Raw genomic sequence first — 19,489 nt, 5'->3', positions numbered from 1 at the left:
TAAGTGTAAAATGTTTTATTTAGATGTTTTATACTGTGCAACAGTAACAATACAATAAGTTGTCCATACAATCGAGCGATACAAATACGGAAAACACGGGAGACATCAAAACATCTGTCGTTGAGCATGAAATGGAGCCGAACAAGGAGCCCAAGTCATTCCCTCAGGACAAAGGGGGGAATAAGAGAATAACATCATCGCTGATTAAATATGCATTTTGTTTCTATTTACACGTGGATCCTCTAAAACTGCTTGTAACGTGTTAAAGAAGTGGAGGATATAAGCTATCCGATTCCACTGCAGCTACAAGAAACTTTTCCAGTAAAAGGCAATTTAAAGTTGAATTCTTCCCTCCAGGTTTCCCGTGAAGCCAACAGCGCCTGAAAACACTTCCAAAAACCCGTCAAAATGAGACGCGTGGGGCCAAACACGCAGAATCCTCTTCCATAAAAGAAAAGTGTCATCATGAGCATGCATGTTTAAACCGACAGTTTCAAAATATCCCAACACACATGAAATAATCATGATAAACACGTTTAATCTGGAAAAAAAGAAAATATAAAAGTCTATCTTCAGTCACTTCTGTAAAATAAAGATGTAGCTTTAAAATGGGATAAATGCTCGTCCTTCTTTCCAACTTTCTTTTTTTTTTTTAATCAACATCAAAATCTGCGTTCATATTAATTCCCACGCCACCCGACTTCCTCTGTCCTTTTATTTTGAAATGTCTCTGATTCCGCTACGTTTAAACTTACATATGATGCCATAATATTCAGAACAACAAATGGAGAGAGAGAAATAGAGAGAACATTGTCTACACAATGGAACTACGTTGGCATGAAAACAGTATTAGCTGAGCGGGTGTCTGGCGTTGGCTGGTCCGGTGAGGAGCCCCGCGTCATCCGGAGGAGGTCGCCGAGCCGTTCAGGGAGACCTTCCGGGGTTTGCTGCCGCCGCTGCCGCCGCTGCCGAACTGCGTGAAGGACCGGCTGGGGGTCGAAGGGGCGGCAGGGGCGGGGGCGGGGGCGGCCGGGGTCCAGTTATTGGGGCCGTGCGGGAGCTGCGGGTGCGGAGACTGCGCAGGCGTGCCGGGACTTGGCAGCGACGAGGACGTGGACGGAGCCCCGGCGGGACTTCCGGCTTTGTCGCTGGCGGAGTCGCTCTCCGGACCGGATCTGCTCGCGCTGTTCTGGCCTTCCTGCTGCGCGTGGCTCACCTTCATCTTCTTACAGTTGGGCCGGACTCTGTACTTCAGCGGCAGAGGGCCGTTCTGCCACACAGGGATTAAAGAAACACAAGTGAACATTATAACAAGTGAACCAAAACCAAATGCATCATAAATATAACCTTAAATTCAAACATATTCTTGACATCATATTTTTAATACAACAAAATTATCTCCAAATACATTTATCCAAATAGGCTGATATTCATTCATTCATTCATATTCATTCATATTCTTTCATTACTTTATTTTTTAATCTACTGCCAAATAAAAACCTGGTAATAATCCAAATTAAAATAGCAAACACTTATATTAACAAAATATATTCTGAAGGACAGATGAAGCACTTCTCTCTTGTCTTAGCAACAATTATCAAATATATATTTTCACGTATTTTTTCCATTCCTCTGGGGACCATGGGAGTCTATAACCCAAATTAAAAAGCAGGAAATGTACTACAGTACGCGAAACAACAGTGTCTAAACCAGACTATTCCCTCGCAAAAACATTCATGCAGTCTGTATTTTATTATTTAAAAATATTGAAAAAATAAAAACATATTTTAAACTGACCTCATTAGTGTCTGCACCAATTACAACAAAGGTGCAGGAACCCTTAAAGGCTATAACAACACTTTTTTTCTGTGCAGTGTTGCTATAGTTGATGCAACTCTAATCAAAATATGTTCTGAAGGACAGATGACGCACTTCTCTCTTGTCTTATTAACAATTATTAAATATATTTTCAGGGCATTTTCTCCCATTCTTCTGGGAATAACCACCACAACCTAAATTAAAAAGCAGGAAATGTACAATAGGCAGGTCTGTATTTTAATATTTAAAAATAGCCTATTGAAAAATAACATATTTTTAAACTGACCTCACAAGTGTCTGCACCAGTTATAACAAAGGCTGACAATGTATTTTTTTCTGTGCAATGTTGCTATATTTGATCCAACTCTAATCAAAATGTGTGATATTTGAAAATATATTCTGAAGGACAGATGAAGCACCTCTCTCTTGTCTTATTAACAATTATTAAATATATTTTCAGGGCATTTTTTCCTATTCCTTTGGGAATAACCACCATGTGGGTCTACAAGCCAAATTAAAAAGCTGTAAATTTACAGTAGCCTATATATCATTGTACCATCCATCAGTACAATTCATGCAGTCTGTATTTTATGATTTAAAAATATTGAAAAACATATTTTTATATCGACCTCATTAGTGTCTGCACTGATTATAACAAAGGTGCAGGAGCCCCTATAGGCTATAACAAGACTTTTTTCAGTGCAGTGTTGCTATATTTGATGCAAATCAAATCAAAATGCGTGATGTTTGAAAATATATTCGGAAGGACAGATGAATCACCGCTCTCGTCTTAGTAACAATTATTAGGCGAAATATATTTTCAGGTCATTTTTTTCCATTTCTCTGGGAATAACCACCATGTGGGTCTACAACAAAAATTAAAAAGCTGGAAATATACAGTAGTCCATATACCATACCCCATCCAACAGCATTCCTTCAGTCTGTATCTTATGATTTAAAAGTATTAAAGAAAAAAAGAAAAATATATTTTTAAAATCGACCTCATTAGTGTCTCATTGGTGCACCAATTATAACAAAGGTGCAGGAACCCTTATAGGCTATGATAAGATATTTTTTTCTGTGCAGTGTTGCTATATTTGATACAACTTAAATCAAAATGCATGATCTTTAATTGATTATCTAGCATGATAAAATCTTGATACACTCATTTCAAAATGAATATTTTGCTGTAATAAACACCTCTTTTTTTTCCTTTTTTTTTTTTTTACAATAAATCACAAGGTGTTTTTTAATGTATGCCCCAGCAGGTAAATATATCCGACAGTGCAGATGTCTTCAAATGATCAGTACAATATCACATGTAAAAAGGCAAAAATATAAACAGTTGATTTATGACTGTTAGACAACTTAAACAAATCAACTGAAATCAAGTCTAAGATCTCGTACCCTTCTCCAAGTGTAGATGTACGCTATATCCATTAACGTGTAGTAATCTTTCAGAGGCTCGTCTTCATACATGACTTCAACCTACAGAGAGAATAAAAATGAGTACACTTTAATTTCAATCGAACAGTAACTGCATTTAAATAAAAGTTTGAAATAAAATTAAATATAACATTTCCCTTGGATTGACAGCAGCTCATATTCAAGCTTAAATGTCCAGTTTTTATTAGAGAGAAAGTTAGATAAATAAATAAATGAACAAACAGACCTGGTAGGCGTTTGGGATGTCCATTTTGCTGCGCAGAAACTTCCTCAGATGCATGACTGTCATGGCTGCTGGACACTGCAGGTACCTCTTGTTTGCCACCTGCACATTGCAAGCATTTGAAAATTACACACAGGAAAATATATTTGTATGAAGGTGGATTTGTAGAGAGTGACTAAGCATCTAAATGACTGCACACTGGTCCACCTTAAAAGCAGGAAAATAATTTGCTTTACAAAAACACTGTGGCCATTTTTCAAAAGGAAATGTTTAGTTAAAATGTGATGGATTTCACAAAAGGGGAAAATTAAAAAAATTTGGCTGCTTTAAAAAGGAATCTGCAGCATGTGTCATTCTTATATTGTTCTGTTAACAAGAAATATAATCATGCTGACAGAGAGGAGAATGTGGCCAAAATCAACTTGCCGTATTCTGATCTTTAGACTGCTTGTCCTCCACTGAACCTCCCAGTCTGCACAGAATGAAAACAGAGAAAATGTTCATCACTTTACAGCTCTGTGATATTTATGTTTTTCTTTTTATAATTCAAGGTTTTATTGGATTAAAAGGCTCAGTACATGGCATACGTATATTATTTTCCAGGCATACAAGCATCATATGGAGGTGGACTCCAGGACATAAAGAAAATTAACAAATGAGTCTAGAAGGAAACAAACTAACAAACAAAAACATGTCACACATGCGTCCTCATACATCACTCTACAGGGTCACATAATCACAGAGCAGGATCATAAATATGTGGGCTTATCTTCCATTTTGATATGAGTCCATAACTAGTCCCAAGGAAATACTTCTGTCTCCCGATTGCCATTTATTCTACTGAGCAAACATTCATAAGATGCTGTTTCCACCACTGCATTAACCCACTGTTTCAGTTCCAGGGCCTTTGTTGTTGTATGTTGTTGGACAGTTATTAGACCCACAATAATATATAACAACTTTAGACTTGAAGGGTTTCTGAATCAAACCAACAACTTTAAATTTCTAATATTTATATTTTTGTATATTTTAACTTTTCATATGCCAACATCATATCTACCTGCAGTAACAGGCTAAAATAGCAAAAACAAGAAGATATTTTACATGAGATATATATAGTGGACATGATTTACCACTGGAATGAAGAGTACGAAGAGTACACTTTATTGCTTTATTTTTCCCCCCCCACATACAGCCTTACTGAAGTTTTTTTTTTCTTTTCTTGAAACTATATTTGACACTCGCAAATGTGGCTTATGACTCATGCCAACAGCCTTGAATTTTTATTTTATTTTATTTTTTTAAAAAGGTTGACACATTGCAAAATATAAAATAATTACAAGAAAATACAGAAAAATATCTTGAAATAATGTGATTAAGGCTGACACAGTGAGGGGTGAGGGACAATCTGTTAATATCTATCAGTCACTTCCTTAAAAAGGAGCCTACATGGTGACAAAGTGATATCCTGAAACCATTATTGGGAAAAAGCCAATTTTTTAACCTGAGGGAAATGTGTGTATATGACGTAATTTAGCAGGATATGACTGAGCTGTATATCTACTGTGCTGGACAGTAGGAAAACTAAACGTGCAGGATGTAAGGACTGAATGCTTCCTGATGCAGGACAGCAGAGGGTCTTGATGGGTCCATGAACACAAGCTGGATCTGATCAATTATAATTCAGTGTCCCTCTGAGACAATATGTGTTTCAAATCTAAACAAGCTCAGGTCACACACATGACAACACACATCCCTAAATGTTTTCTTAGGCATATTATGATATTATAATTACATAATTTAACCGTCACTATAACTGTAATAAATATAACCTTTGCTTCTCTCTCAAGAACGAGCACTCATACGTTAAAAAAATGCAGCATCAGTAAATATGGGAACAAAACCAAAAAACAAAGCCTACCTGCTGTGATCAAAGAACTCAATAGAGAGGCTGATGATCTCATCATCTGTGATTATTCTCTTGTCCTCGTCTGCCACCTCTCCACGGTCCTCATTTGATCCGTTAGACGCTGTACACAAATACACACACACACACACACACACACACACACACACAGATGAATGGAAATTAGAAAAATAAACAACGAAACAAAAACATAATAAGGACCACTGATCTGCGGTGAAACACCTACAGAGAGAAAATTAAGCATTTTATTTCATCCAAAACTTCTCTAACACAAACAGCATGCTTTCTAACTCACCATCTACAGGGTGCTCCGCGTAAAAGTCTCTCCTCCTCTTCATTTCATCTGAGGATGTTTAGAAAGACGAGCAGTTACAAGCATGTTCACCTTCTCAGTTTTGACAGAAAATTAAATCTAGTTGTTAAATTACACAGTAACAGAAATCACATCAGAGCAGTGGTAGAGATGTAACAAGTCACAAAATTAATGCTTCAATTCCTGACACACCTCACACATCCATTTCATCATATTACTCTCCCCCGTAGGAGTGTTGTAACGGTGACTAGCCATTTAAAGGAGTGGAGTTTTGCCTGACCTATTTTTTGAGAGGTTCAATCAGCATGACACAGACTGACAAAGATATGGCAGCAGATATGATCTCGGCTCTGCAACCACAGCATCGCTCTTGTAACAGATTACAAACGTAGTGAAAAACACTGAAAATCCAAACTGTTTTGATCAAGTTAAATGAATGTGTGTAACATAATATAAAACATAAACTGTATCCATTTTTATTTCTTCACTTCTGAGTTGCAGGAGTTGTGTGGTGATCCGGCATGGCTGACTACAAATGAAAGGACTGATCAAAGGAGGGCTGGAGAATGTGTGCAGATGCAGAATCAGAATGAAAGTAAACACACGCCAGATACAGCCACACTGTCTACAGCTCTTACTTTTGAAGAGGCCAGGGACCAGCTTGTACACAATGTCCTGTAGAGTTTTGTCAGACCTACAGAGAGGAAGAGAAACTTCAGTCAAGTCACTGAGACAGAGGAATATTTAACAGTTGCAGCTCACACTACCAAAAAGAAGAGCGTTCCAGTTCAACCAAGCTTATAAGAAGATTTGCACATTTATGTTTCTTGTGTCTTGTGTATTTGTAACCAATCACTGGCTGATCCTACTGTTTAACAGGGAAACAAAAGGGAAAACCACAAAGGGCAAGAAGAGGAAACAAAGGATGTTTAAACTACTGTTGTAGCTGCCTAACATTTTTATTTATTTATTTAAGCTTTATTTAAGCAGGAAGTCCCACTGAGATTGAAAATCTTTTTTTACAAGAGAGACCTGGCAACAAATGCAACATATAAAACTATTCAAACATAGTGGCCTCAAGACAAACAAGCATATGTCTCTGTCACCACGTTCTTTGTGATGCCCTTAAATTCATCAGTGGATATATATATTTCTAATTTTGGATCTTTTGGAGATTGCTCCATGTCCAAGGTGCAGAGTAGGAGAATGCAGTTTTCCCCAGATCTGTTAAAACCCAGGGTGCGTTAAAAAGCAACCACAATACATGAAAACAATGTTAGAATGAGTGTAAAAAGTATATGAATGTGCAACAGTTCACTCCACTGGATACGGCTTCTTAAGGAGAGACTCCTTTGCCTCAATAAATAAAATCTATATTCAAAAACAATAAACAGAAACTGGGGGAAAAGATGCAGAAAATTTAATAAGCACAGTTCTCACCTTATGTTGAGCAGAGGCTTGGTTTTGTGCACTTGTACATCACAGATGGGACAGTATTTGCTGGTTTCCAAGTAGCGCACAATGCACATCTTGCAAACTGCAAACCAAAAAAAAAAGAAAAACTGTCAATCAGATGTGATCTGAGAGGATATCCTGAATCTGAGTGGGTGAGGTTAAAGCTGGTTTAAGGACTTGTTGTCAAAGAGAAATCTCATTTGCAGCTTTGACAGTAAACAGTTAAAATCAAAGTGTGTGTGCAGGGAAACATGAGGGAGAGATTCCTGTTAGCACCAGAAAATGTCTGTTTGCTCACATGAGTGAAGACATTCGATGATGGTCGTTGCGTCTATGAAATATCCTCCACACAGGACGCACATGAGGTGAGGGTTGAGCTCGGTAATCTTTATCCTTGTGGTCCGATGCATGTTGAGAGAAGGGGAACAACAATCCTGCGTGGAAGGAGGGAAAAAAAGGAGCAAGTCAAAACAATGCATGCATGGCCGGCGAGCAGGGATCAGATGGGCTACAGGTTTCTTTTACAACAGCGGAGAGAGGGACCATTTGGAGGAGAAGGGAAAAAAACTGCTGTTTGTTTGACTGTGTTAAAGCAACATTATCTTTTATGCTAATCCCATAATAAGCAAAGGGGAAGGAGCTCGGTGGCGGATTGATAGGCGGCAGCGCCACGGAGTCACCTGACCAAGGCGCAGTGGGTAATCATAAATCAATCACTTGCACGGAGAGATCGATGGAGCTGCGCGCTCCTCTCTCCTCCGCTTCATCTTAAATCAGCGTGGGTTAACACATGGCAGCATCAGAGGAACAGGGCAGAGCTGGTTGACCCACACACCCGCTTTAATTAAGAGGTTTCTCAGCTCCATAAAAGAGACAGAATATTCAAGGTTGCATGCGTCCTGATTTGGACGCATTCTGCAGAATCGGTGTGGATAATGTGGTGTTAAACGCGTAATGCGGCGCTTAACTGTGCCAAAATGGACTGAAAGTGTAATTTGAGACAGGAATATATATATTATAGGCTAATAACTATAAAACAAATCGAACCAATTACGCGTTAAACATGAATCTAGGCTACCCTTCATGATATATTTGCCATCTGTGTCACACACCTCTCAGTAAAATTGGATATTTTGTGGCCGCTCCACTTTAAAAACATGACAGTTTTGTCGAAATTGAGAATTTTTTGGTGGAAAATAATATTAGGCACGGGGTCTGTGGCGCCCCGGGGTGAGAGGGGGTGATAGGAGACACCCATTCACTGCGTCAGGTGTGCCACACAGGCTATGGGGAAACCTGAGCGTTTCTATGGCAACTCCTTTTGCTTTTAAGCCCACATGGCTGTCCGCCAGTCTCCAGAACAAGGCAGGACGTCTCACCAAAACAACAGCACGACGAGCTGCCGGTGTGCAGAGCGGGAGTAAGGAGGGACCGGAGGCTCCTCCGTCCCTCCGCGCACACAGACAGCGGCTGGACTGCCAGGCTGCCGACAACACGGCTGCCATTTTGTGGAGGAAAAAAAACCCGTATCGGTTCAACGGGCTGCGGGGTTTCCTTCGAAAAGGGGGGGGGGGGCAAATAAAACCACTAACCGACACGTTTTACACCAGCTTCCCAAATCTTACCGGACCACGGGGGGAGGGAGTCCGTGTGTCCAACTCGGGGAATAATCTCGGCTTTATTCTGGTTCGCTTTGCGCCGTGTTTTTCATGGCGTGTGCGCGATAACCAGCACCGTGCAGCACCAACATGGCCAGACAGCAGCGACTGCTGAAGTTGAAGCGCACACCGGATCATACTTATTTATTCTGCGCCATTCTCAACTAAACTAACACACGGAGTCTTTATTAGACACCAACACCGCTTGGACTTTGCGCCAACGAGCTTTTAACTCCACAGACGCGGTTGTGACAAAACACAAAACGGTGAATTCGGTCCTAAAATGCCAAAGTATCACCGTATTTCCAGCTGAGCAGTATTTCTGAGGCATGAGACGGATGTGAGTTGGAAGATTGGACAATAAACTCAATCGGTATTAATAAAAACTGGGCTGTAATAAAAGTCCAGGGCGCCCTTTGCTGTCATTTAAAGAAATAAAAGCAGCAGTCATTAAAAGTCTGCAGACTGGACATGAGGAGGTGACTCTCTGTCCAGCTCACGGTTACTTTACGGTGCCACAGCCGGCACAATGCTCCAACCGACCCTCTTTGATCACACCACTGTGGGCAAGTTTGGACAGCAACCCCACACACACAGTTAATGATGGATAATGTCCACATATATGCAGGGAGCCTGTTGCATCATTAATCGATTGACTTGTGTTTGGACAACTGCTGTCCATGCGTGCTGTGGCAGCTCACTTCATCAGACAAATTCACAGAAGTTTCTTCACAGTGGGAACGAATCCTGCGTAATGGCTGCAGCACCAACCAACAAACGCCACAGTACACATCAAATCAAGCCTGTTAAAAGATGACCATGAAGACTGATTGTATAGCCTGCACAGATGATGCAACCATACACCACACAGGCTGCTCTCTTCATATGGACACATAGGTTTAATTATGGAGTCGGCGTTGGTAACACATCATCAATTAAATCAAACCCGCTGCTGAATCTTTAATTCTCCCAATAAAGCGACAACAAATGAGGGAGATTTTCCCCTCGCCCAAACCTCATTTATTCCCAAAACGGGAGCAGTTCCTCTTGTAAAGGTTCCCCCTTATATGCGTAAATCAACAGCAGCTAGAAATAACCCAATTAAAATCGGCAATGGGGAAAAAAACCCAAGACCTCATATTAACCGCTGTCAGTCAATTATGAAAATCGTCAAATAAACAAAGGGAAATTCCTGATTGACCACAGGACTGTGACGCATTGAAGTCAATGCAAACAGGAATTGGTTTGTTGTGTTAAATTGTGCTCATCGCACACTGTCAACCATCCAGTGTGCACAGACCTGTGAGGCTGTCAACCTGCACACCCGAGTGGGGGAAAATACATTAATTTTAACCCGTTAAGCACACACAGGGTGCCCAACAGCATTCATGAGTAAAATGATAATTTTTTATCCCCCAAGAGGCAGAAGCCCTGGCTCCTGTCTGCCTGTGCTGTGGCACCACATCCACAGCCCCACAGCGCGCCAGCATTTCGCCATATGAAGGTGAAAATATGGAAATCCATAACGAGCTCACATGTCAGCAAACACACATCTCTGCTGGATACAGCATGAGTGAAATAAAGTGAAACTACAAGATGCTTTGGCAGCTTGTGACACACAAGCAGCCTTTTGTATCCTGGCCGACGTGTCGCCCACATTTTTTTTTAAATTTCTCCAAAACCCAACCATCCATCTGATTAAAGATAACCACACACCGAGACATAAACAGCCACAGTGCGTGTTTAACAATGATCCAGTGTTTACCGAGCAGCCGTCATGAAACATTTATGCACAATCGAAATGGTTTGCCTCATTGTCACGTTTATGGGAGCCATCCAAGTTAAGTTAATAAAACCAACATTTAGTCACATACACCCAAAAGCAGCACAGCACCCTGTTCCCAACACCCTAAACATCCCAACTCTATAAAATAAAGACGCTGTATGGAAGTATGAAGACAGAGGGACCGTTTGGAGCACTTGCTGCTGTTAACATCTCAGCCAACCCAGCCTGCTTCGCCCGAGATCTCCCTCTTTACATAAATCCCAACGACGCAACACAAACCCCAACCCCGATCAACTTATACGGACGCATCACTGGAGAGTAGATAATGCAACAGTGCGTGTGCGTGGATCATAATTTGCGTCCGTGCCCGAGAGGGGAACATGTTTTGCTTAAAAAGTGGTGCGCAGACACACACGGAGCTCCACGTCGGTGATCGCTGCAGCCACCGTTGAAAGCTCCACATCCACCGCTGGATCGCTACGTGGAAAAACACAAAAGCACCGATCCCAAACCTCTCCTTGTGCCCGCGTTAGTTAGAGACGATATCGAATAAGACATACCTGGAGGCTCGGCTGGGGATCGGTGGGTCTTGAGACGAATAGACAATGAAAGTTGGGAGGCGATCAGCAGAAAATGAATAGGAGCCGAGCCGCCATCTTGAAGCAGGCTGCAGACGCTGTCAGTGGCGGAGAGCGCACGGCGGACCGGAGCGCATTTCAGATGTGCGAATAAAACTCCTCTTTTCCTCGCCGCTTGCGCGCTGCGAGCGTATCCGATTCGCGGCTCCAACGCAGCCCAGTCCTCCGGCTTCGGCTCGGGAAGGCTCCTACTTCGGCACCGATAACTTTGCCTCCAAAATATCCGCTTCACCCCCAGTAAAATGCAGCAGTGTGTGTGTGCTCCGTGGAAACTGACACCGTCCCCAAAATGGCTTGTAGTTCGACCGCCCCGCTTTGGTCACGTGGTCCCGTTGCTTAAGGGTGCCTAGGAATTACTGTCGGTGTATGCAGTTTCTGCCAATCTACTACGCATGATATAAAATAACACAGGAAACACACACATGTACATTTTAAACGCATTTTCATCACCAAATCGCATAAACTACCAAACAGTTTGGGCTTCACCGGAGCTGAAAGGACACCAGGCAGCTGCTTAAGGGCGCATAAAAATTACTGTCGGTGTATTCTGTGTCTAATGTATGACGCATGATTTTAAATAACCCATAACAGCCTACACATTCACACAGTTTGATGCACTTTTCACCTCCAAAAGGCGCAATCCATGCACTTTGCGTATCCTTATTTCGCTCAAAGGTCACTATGATTAGAGGCGTTTAGAAAGTAGGCTACTGATGGTGTGCCCTCGTCTCTCTGATGTTAAAAATAACTGCAGCACACGCACTCACACGCGATCGTGTCGTTTCGACCGTCAAAAATGCCTCAATCTTCTCCACGCAAACTGTTAGGAGCACCAGGCGGCTACCTTATTCATCCCTGTGCTTTGCTGCTTTCAAAGACCCACGCACTTGGTTAAAACACGTCCATGTGACAAATGGCTCTGGTGTCAAACCTTTGTCACAGGCTGTCCTGACATCTGCAAGAAAAAAAAAAAGAAAGAGAAAAATGCGCCGCAACTTCCACTTGATGAATTGAAGCCTTTATCCTTCAGCCAGCGCCGCTACAAATGAAGGCATCTCGGATGTTTATGGAATCTGAGCTGCTGTGGTGCTCCAGCTGAGGAGCTTTGAACTTGGATGCAGGATTCTGCTTCTCCCAGTCCTCCAGAAAAAGCTGAGCTGAGCCTCTTGTTGCAACAAATGCTGCAGGAAACTAAATACACTGCTGTCATGAAACTATGGCAAAAATCCTACTCAGGCTCCTAAGTGTTGACAAAACACAAACCTAGAAGTTCATTGGCTCCATATTCAAACTCTCTGACACAATGACATCCACTGTATTTATCAAAAATATTTTCATGCCCAGATGTGAATTCCCAAAGACACTTTGATCCTTGTCAGTACATCAAACCGTGAAATCATTCAAAGCACAAAGTGGATTTGATTTTTTTCTCACTTTTAATTAAAACACACAACTTGGAATGGTCTTTCTCTCACATGCACACACGTCATGTCGATCTGCAGGTACAAAAGAAGGCTATAAAGAGGTGAGCAATGCCGCTGGAAAACTGATGAAGTTCAGTGCTTTGTGGTGAGGAAACTGGACACCGGCATCACATCTGACTGGCTTTCTCCACACTCTTGGCAGCGTCTTTGAGCTTCCCCACCAAATCCTGCAAACAAAATCACTGATCACTTTCAACAAGGAACATGTCCGGCGAAAAAATAAAATACAAATAAATAATATTCAGGTTATTATACTCATTATAAATACGAGTTAAACAAATTAAGTGTGCGTTCAGAATTTTGGATTCAGCCTTGCCACATTAGACTAACACCCGAATTGAATCAACCAAATATTTTGCATCGTGAATCTGATCACAGTCCACATGATTTAAATACAGGTCAGCCATCACACAGAAAGCAGCCGAGGTCACAGTGGACCTTTATAATCTCATTCAGGCTTCAGCGATGACGCACAATGCCCATAATTAATACAATCTATCGGGTCTGGATTTATTTCATATTTAATGTTTGGCTGCAGCTCTGAAAATCAATTTCATGTGCAGACAAAAAATGTATCATGTCAAACGCATAGATAAGATGCAATTTAACACGTCTATTTTCTTTGGAGGTTGCCCTGTCTGAAGAGGAGAACCCTGCAGCAATCATTTATTCATAAGGAGGCTGAATGTGGTGCGTAAAAGTTGCAAAGATACAACTGCAAAACGGTCCAGCCCTGGAATAAAAATGACACACGAAGAGAAGATAAAATAGCAGCATATAAAGACAAAAAAAGATCCTTCCTCTGACCTGTAGCTGCTCCACTGTGCATGTAAAGTTGATATCCTCCGGGGATCCTTCGTTCTAACAAAAGGAACAAATCGTCGTTTTACGCACAGAAACGCACCACACACATCCATGAAAATCCGTGAAAGTGGAGGCATAAACATGTGTTGGAGTCTTACCTCAGTGTTCAGTGAAATCAAGTAGAAAGGCTCGTTGACCTTATCGACCTGCCCGTTCTGTAAAGGACACAACATTTTAGTTTGAAGCAAGAAAGTGCGCAACAAAAGTGCTCCAAAACTTGCTGTATGTACCTTCACGTGGTATTGTAGGCGCCATGACGCGTCAGTGATCTGTGGTGGACACCTTCCTATGCTGTGGAGAGGGACAGAAAATGTTTTACTGCATCAAGTAGAGATTAAACAGAAAACCTGGAGCAAGGCTATAAAGAAAGAGCAGAATTGTCTCGTGAGCATTTTTGGCCGGTTCTCTAAAGCTTTCCAGCATTTACTAAATAACCATTTAAGGTTATTAAACCACATGTCCCACTGCTCTGTGTATCACACATTTTTCTGAGTGTGGGATTAAAAGACTTTCCGTGTTTTTTATGAATCGGCCGCTTGTTTGCAACAGTTCTAAATCAGTTTGGAGACAATGTGGCTCTTTCACAAAGAGAGTTTGTTTATGGCGCGTCATAAAGCAGCGTTTACATTGCAATTAATCACACTCCGTGTCCTTCTCGACCCTCTCTGCTCGGCGTGGGCTGAAGCAACAACTGGCTGGCTCTTCCCTCGATTTATCTGCTTTAATGCTTTAAAACTGCGTCTAAACGGTTTGTGTTCCCACATGTTGATCCGTGCGTTTTTTCCACGTGATACCATAAATCAACATCAGTGACGTGGAGTCAAATAAAAAATGGATAAACGTTGAGTTTGTGATCATCAGTGAACAACCAGTGAGCAAAATCGTTCAAATACAATCATGCAGGTTTAAAAATATCCAGTGCTCCACTTACATCATCATCAGTTTGCATCAAACTCAAAAATAACACCATCACCTCCACAAACCTCCTCATGCTTACCTTGCTAACAGATGCTCCAGTTCTTTTTTATGTTTCTGTAAAACAAAACATGGATCAATGGGCAGGTCAGCCACAGCCACAAGACTACATGCAACAAATAATAAATGTTATAATAAATGTTTGTCACCTGGTGTGTGCTACAGAATATTTCTATTCTCTCTGCGCTGAATGTGAGTTCTTCAAGGCACGAGCTGCAAGAAGGAAACAACCTTTAGATTTTCAAAAAACTCAATTTCATTCATATTTTTGGAAAGGGTTAAAGTGGAGTTTTAATTGTAACCCAGACAGTTTTTACCTTTCCAAACAAAGAGACAACACAGGAACAAATACATCAGAGCTACTTTATCCCATGAATGTATGAATGTTGCTTGTCCAAGTGAAGAGGGGTTGTAATCACAGTTAAAAAGCCATTTTAGGATGTGGGGAAATTTAAGACAGCCTGAAAACTCAAGGGTTTCTGAGAAGTACAAAAAAATAAATACAAAATAAATAAATAAAAATACTTCCATTGATGTCTAAATGATTCTTCAGCTGTATATTGGTGTCTGTTTGTTGGATGATCACACACATGCACATCTGTCGCACATGTTTATCTTCTATATCAGGGGTGTCAAACACACAGCCCGGGGGCCAGAACCGGCCGCCAAAGGGTCCAATCCGGCCCACTGGATAGCTTTGCACACTTAATAGTGATGCACATGTGAAGGCTGAGAGGTGCCAGATTTTAGGAGCAAGTTAAACAGTTAATAGCTGCTTCAGAGGCTTCTCCACCCCGACCAGAATTCTTTTCTTTCGCTTCAGTTTGCTGTGATGTCAGGATTACAACACAGGAGTGGAAATGTATATAAAAATGCACATGTAATGACAGCGAGGTGTCGACTGACTGAATGTGGAAGAACTGAGAAATACTATGAAATTGCATTTATTCTTCTGACGACATCACAGGCTGTTTGTCATCTGTTTTGTGAATGGAAGAGCATTTTTAAAATCTTGAAACAAAAGAAATGTTAAAAAAACTGAAGGCATTTGTTATTTTTAGGATATTATGCAATGGTTTTACTGGTCACCTGCGATCAAATGCGACTGTATGTGACACATGAACTAAAATGAGTTTGACACCCCTGCTCTATATCCTGAATACAACTCTGACGATGATCAGAAAAACACCCTCTCTTCTCTAACTATAAACACCCTAAGCCAATGACAAAAAAATCAACATGTTAAGACAATGTAGATGTACAATTATGAGAAACTGTATTTTAATGATAAGCTACCACTGCACTCAGACCAACACGACAAATAACTCACATCCATTACTTTATTTAAATTGATTTGCAGCCATTTACAGTTTTAGTTCTAATACACTTGCAGACAGATTCAAAAGTTGCTTAATAATGATAATCATAAAAAAACCTAACAACAACTTGGCTGGTACATTAGCAGGACATCCCAGACCATCATGTTTTTATAACCTCTTGAGAAGCTCTCAGCCACACCACCTAGTTTAGATGGCCTAAAGAGATGCCGTGAGAGGGACATCTGGGGAGGAGATAACTAGTGGAACAACTAATGGGGAGGAATTATTGGATTGTGGTTTAAAGTATCAAGAGAAAACCAGACATGCTTGATGAATACAAAATCATCAATAGGATTTCTTTGACGCCAAGTAAAATGGCACAGTTAGAACTGAGAAACTGAGCTGTGACACCCTTTTACATATGTTGTACTCATGCCCCATGATAGACCTTCTATGGGCTCAGATTATTGCCTTCATCAATGCAGTGAAGCCCTCTGCACTTGTACAGATACAAATGCTTTGTCTATTGGGTGCTGAGAAAGAAATGGGCTTAACACTAAGGAGATCTTACGGTGCAGGATAGTGCTGTGACAGATATATTGGTGAAGGGCCGCTAAAATCTCCTCCTATGAAGGACTCAAGAATCTACATGAAAATTCGGGGCCCGTATACTGTAACCTGAGGTACTGATGAGCTGCACCCTCTCTTATAATGTGAGGTGTTAACTAGTGCACATAATTTGATATTTATGAAATGTACCATGTAATATCCATCATGCATGTATATGCTTTCATGTAGGCTATGTATATAATGCTCTGCCTTGGTTGTGTTCCCTCTATCCTCGTTCCCTTTGTCCTGTCTTGGTGTAGCTTTCTGTGGTGTATTTTATTGGTTGTATGTTTTTTTTTTTTAATCATCATTATTGCTGTTGTTTGTTTTGCTTGAAAAAACAATATAAAAGAAAAAAAACAGTTACACATCTGGACATAGGCCATACATTCAGAGCACAACAACACGGCTAAATCACATTGCTTTGCTGTATTTTAAATGTACAATATTTTACTGTGATATAGCTTCGTGTAGCTTTACAGGAAATATAGTTAACATATTTCATAAATTAATTTCTGCAATCTTTAAGTTCATGAAGATGCAAAAAGCAGGTCCCATTAGTTCCTCACATGGTCAGACACATGCACACACTATGATCTAGAGCAACATGCTTCCTGTCACACTGACATGAGCACATTTTTATACCCTTATACTGTCAACTACTGAGGCTATTTTTAGCCCGTGCAGGGGGGTGACAGCAGCATATCCTACATGTCACAGGAAACCCTCATCTGGCTCGTGCCGCCTACCTTATAGTCGACTTGTCTGCGTTTTGTTTGACAGCCTCCAACACGAAGGTGGTGGCTGCAGCGTGATTCTGTTTCAGCAGGATCTGGTCGATGTGCTTCAGCTCGGGCTGATCTGTAGGCACAAACACACGGTGTGAGGACGCGGCTCTGCAGGTAGCTCAGTATTTTCTCCTCTATGGAGCCAGCAGATCGGTAGAAATGATCCGCGATCCATACTTGTGCTCTCCAGATTGACGTGCGGAATGGGAATCAATGATGATTTGCATGTGAATGGGGCCCCTCAGCTGCATCAGCCAGGGGTCCTTTGTTTGTTTGTGTGGTGGACATTTCACTTTGTATATAATTCTGCCATTATAAGGACTCGGAGTTGGACAACACGTGAAAAGGAGCAAGCATGAAAAAGTCGGAGTGCAACTATTGCATGAGATGTGTGCTGTTATTTTGCATATCTTATATTTATTGCATAAATCCAAATATGTGCGGCACACAGAGCTGCAGATCTGCAACGCGCGCGTAAAGCGAACACTCGGATGTGTCTACATGATCAGTTTTGACTGATCTTGACTGAAATAGTCTCACAAAATATGCTGAGCAGACCTGATGCCGGTTTAAATGACAAAAGGCATCCCGAGTGGTGACTGTGTGACTGCTGCTGAATGTAAAGCAGGCAGCAGAAAGGGTTAACATCTGATCTGCTCCACCACCACTGCGCCTCATTAAAGATCTTTATACAAACAATCCGGTTTGGAGAAACTCGCAGCTTGCCGTGGGGAATCGTACAAATCCGCAAACATCGACGCAGCTCCTCCACACATCCACACGGAGAGAAACCGGAAGCAACAGCCGAGACAAAAGCAGCAGCGGCGGCGGAGGCAGGGAGAGAGAGGCGGCAGCTCACCGAGGACTCCCGGGTCGCCGTGAGAGGAGAGCAGGCTCCGGTAGGACACGTCCAGCAGCACCTGGAAGCTGCTGTGGTCGAAGGCGGACGGGTCGGCGAGAGACTGCAGCCCTCTCTGCACAGACTCAGACAACTCCATTTTGCAAGAGGGTGACCCACGACACCAGACCACGTGACGGATCAGCTGATGTAGCGTGTGGAGCAGCAGAGGGCTGAGCTGAGGAGCTGCGAGTGGGGAAACCACTGAGGGTGGATGAGGGCGAGCAAGATTGTGGGTTTGCGTCCTCACATTTTTGGTTTGCTGCACCTCTTACGTCACTCTGCTTAAGTTTACAGCTGATGACGACACAAAAGTGGACAAGCTGCAAAACCTGTTGGTTGAAACTTGCTTATTTGTGTTTAGTTAGGCTGCATCTGTAGTTTAATAGGCTACTGCACACAAATTATAGACATAGTAACAAGCTAAGATGCTGTTAATGAGGAAATCCTCATTTGAGGACACTGGGACTTTATTATAATATTATGGCAGCATTTTATAAAGGCCATTAATTAAGGTGTGACAGACTGTTCTTACAGACAAAAGGACAGCTTGGAGTGTGGAGCAATCGAAATTCATATAAAGCTACAAAATGATCAAATCACAAGACTTTTAGAAATGTTGCATTATTTGCAGTTTTGCACAGCCATGTTCAGGTATTGAAATGAACCCCACGTATGTGCCTTGCTGTGTGCTTTTGTGCCTTTTCAGGTTATTTTAATGCCTTTTTCTTACACATATGTCATCAAACTGCCAGGGAATGCAGATGAAAATTAGCCTGTATGGCTTAATATGTCACATGTACGTGACTTAAGTGGTCACGTTTAATAATGTGCACTGTCCCTTTCTGAATGAAATCATCATAATCCCATACAGTTACAAAATGTTTCATTGTTTTCAGTTGTTTTCAAGCATTGAAATAAACTGTTTTATACTTCATCACACTTGTGACTATCAAAAATAAACCAACTGTCCTCATATGCAGACATCTTTTTTCCTCAAAAACTACCTACTGTTTAAAGACAAAAATTAGTTTTTTTTATACTTATTAAATCCCACATAGAGATTGAAAGTGCAAACCAAACAAAAGCTGTGGTCTCAGCTTTTGATGCAACTTTTACCATGTTGCTTCACACTGAATGCACAAAAATAGGCTAAAAACAAACTTGTGCACTGGATTTTGAGTGCAATGGAATTATTTCAGTACTCTCTGAGGTTATATCTGCATATTTAGTAAAATGAAACAAAAATATGCATAACAGCTGGAGTTCCACTGAAAACCTGAGATCT

At 41.3% G+C, this 19,489-nt stretch overlaps 2 protein-coding genes across 3 annotated transcripts; both read right to left on the bottom strand.

The window, feature by feature from the left end:
• Positions 1-12,230, bottom strand: bmi1a (bmi1 polycomb ring finger oncogene 1a). 2 transcript variants are annotated; one of them, XM_078162568.1, is made up of 10 exons: positions 12,109-12,230; positions 7,481-7,616; positions 7,168-7,264; positions 6,366-6,421; positions 5,710-5,757; positions 5,409-5,517; positions 3,914-3,959; positions 3,491-3,589; positions 3,226-3,306; positions 1-1,270 (listed from the first exon to the last, which is right to left on the bottom strand). In XM_078162568.1, exons 1-10 carry the CDS (start codon positions 12,115-12,117, stop codon positions 899-901), a joined length of 1,053 nt encoding a protein of 350 aa, XP_078018694.1. In that variant the 5' UTR covers positions 12,118-12,230; the 3' UTR covers positions 1-898. The 2 variants fall into 2 exon arrangements, with proteins under 2 accessions (XP_078018694.1, XP_033495024.1); XM_033639133.2 differs by lacking the exon at positions 12,109-12,230 and adding an exon at positions 11,187-11,538.
• Positions 12,231-12,681: 451 nt separating this feature from the next.
• Positions 12,682-18,341, bottom strand: commd3 (COMM domain containing 3). Its single transcript, XM_033639137.2, has 8 exons — positions 18,163-18,341; positions 17,265-17,376; positions 14,737-14,800; positions 14,610-14,644; positions 13,843-13,903; positions 13,711-13,767; positions 13,556-13,609; positions 12,682-12,915 (listed from the first exon to the last, which is right to left on the bottom strand). The coding sequence occupies exons 1-8, from the start codon at positions 18,299-18,301 to the stop codon at positions 12,856-12,858; spliced, it is 582 nt and encodes a 193-aa protein (XP_033495028.1). The 5' UTR covers positions 18,302-18,341; the 3' UTR covers positions 12,682-12,855.
• Positions 18,342-19,489: the final 1,148 nt, after the last annotated feature.

The sequence above is a fragment of the Epinephelus lanceolatus genome, chromosome 20 (assembly GCF_041903045.1).
Source record: "Epinephelus lanceolatus isolate andai-2023 chromosome 20, ASM4190304v1, whole genome shotgun sequence".
Classification (NCBI taxonomy): Eukaryota; Metazoa; Chordata; class Actinopteri; order Perciformes; family Serranidae; genus Epinephelus; species Epinephelus lanceolatus.
The sequence above is the reverse complement of the archived record's forward strand: the minus strand, read 5'-3'. Positions and strand labels throughout refer to the sequence as shown.

Excerpts from the sequence above, each read along its gene's own strand:
- commd3 (XM_033639137.2), bottom strand. The coding sequence starts at position 18,301 with ATGGAGTTGTCTGAGTCTGTGCAGAGAGGGCTGCAGTCTCTCGCCGAC. Across the intron at positions 14,645-14,736 it reads TATTCTGTAGCACACACCAG|AAACATAAAAAAGAACTGGA; the intron begins GTGACAAACATT and ends TTTGTTTTACAG. Across the intron at positions 13,768-13,842 it reads GCCTACAATACCACGTGAAG|AACGGGCAGGTCGATAAGGT; the intron begins GTACATACAGCA and ends TGTCCTTTACAG.
- bmi1a (XM_078162568.1), bottom strand. Across the intron at positions 6,422-7,167 it reads AAGCCTCTGCTCAACATAAG|GTCTGACAAAACTCTACAGG; the intron begins GTGAGAACTGTG and ends TCCTCTCTGTAG. Across the intron at positions 1,271-3,225 it reads ACATCTACACTTGGAGAAGG|AACGGCCCTCTGCCGCTGAA; the intron begins GTACGAGATCTT and ends CCTGTGTGGCAG.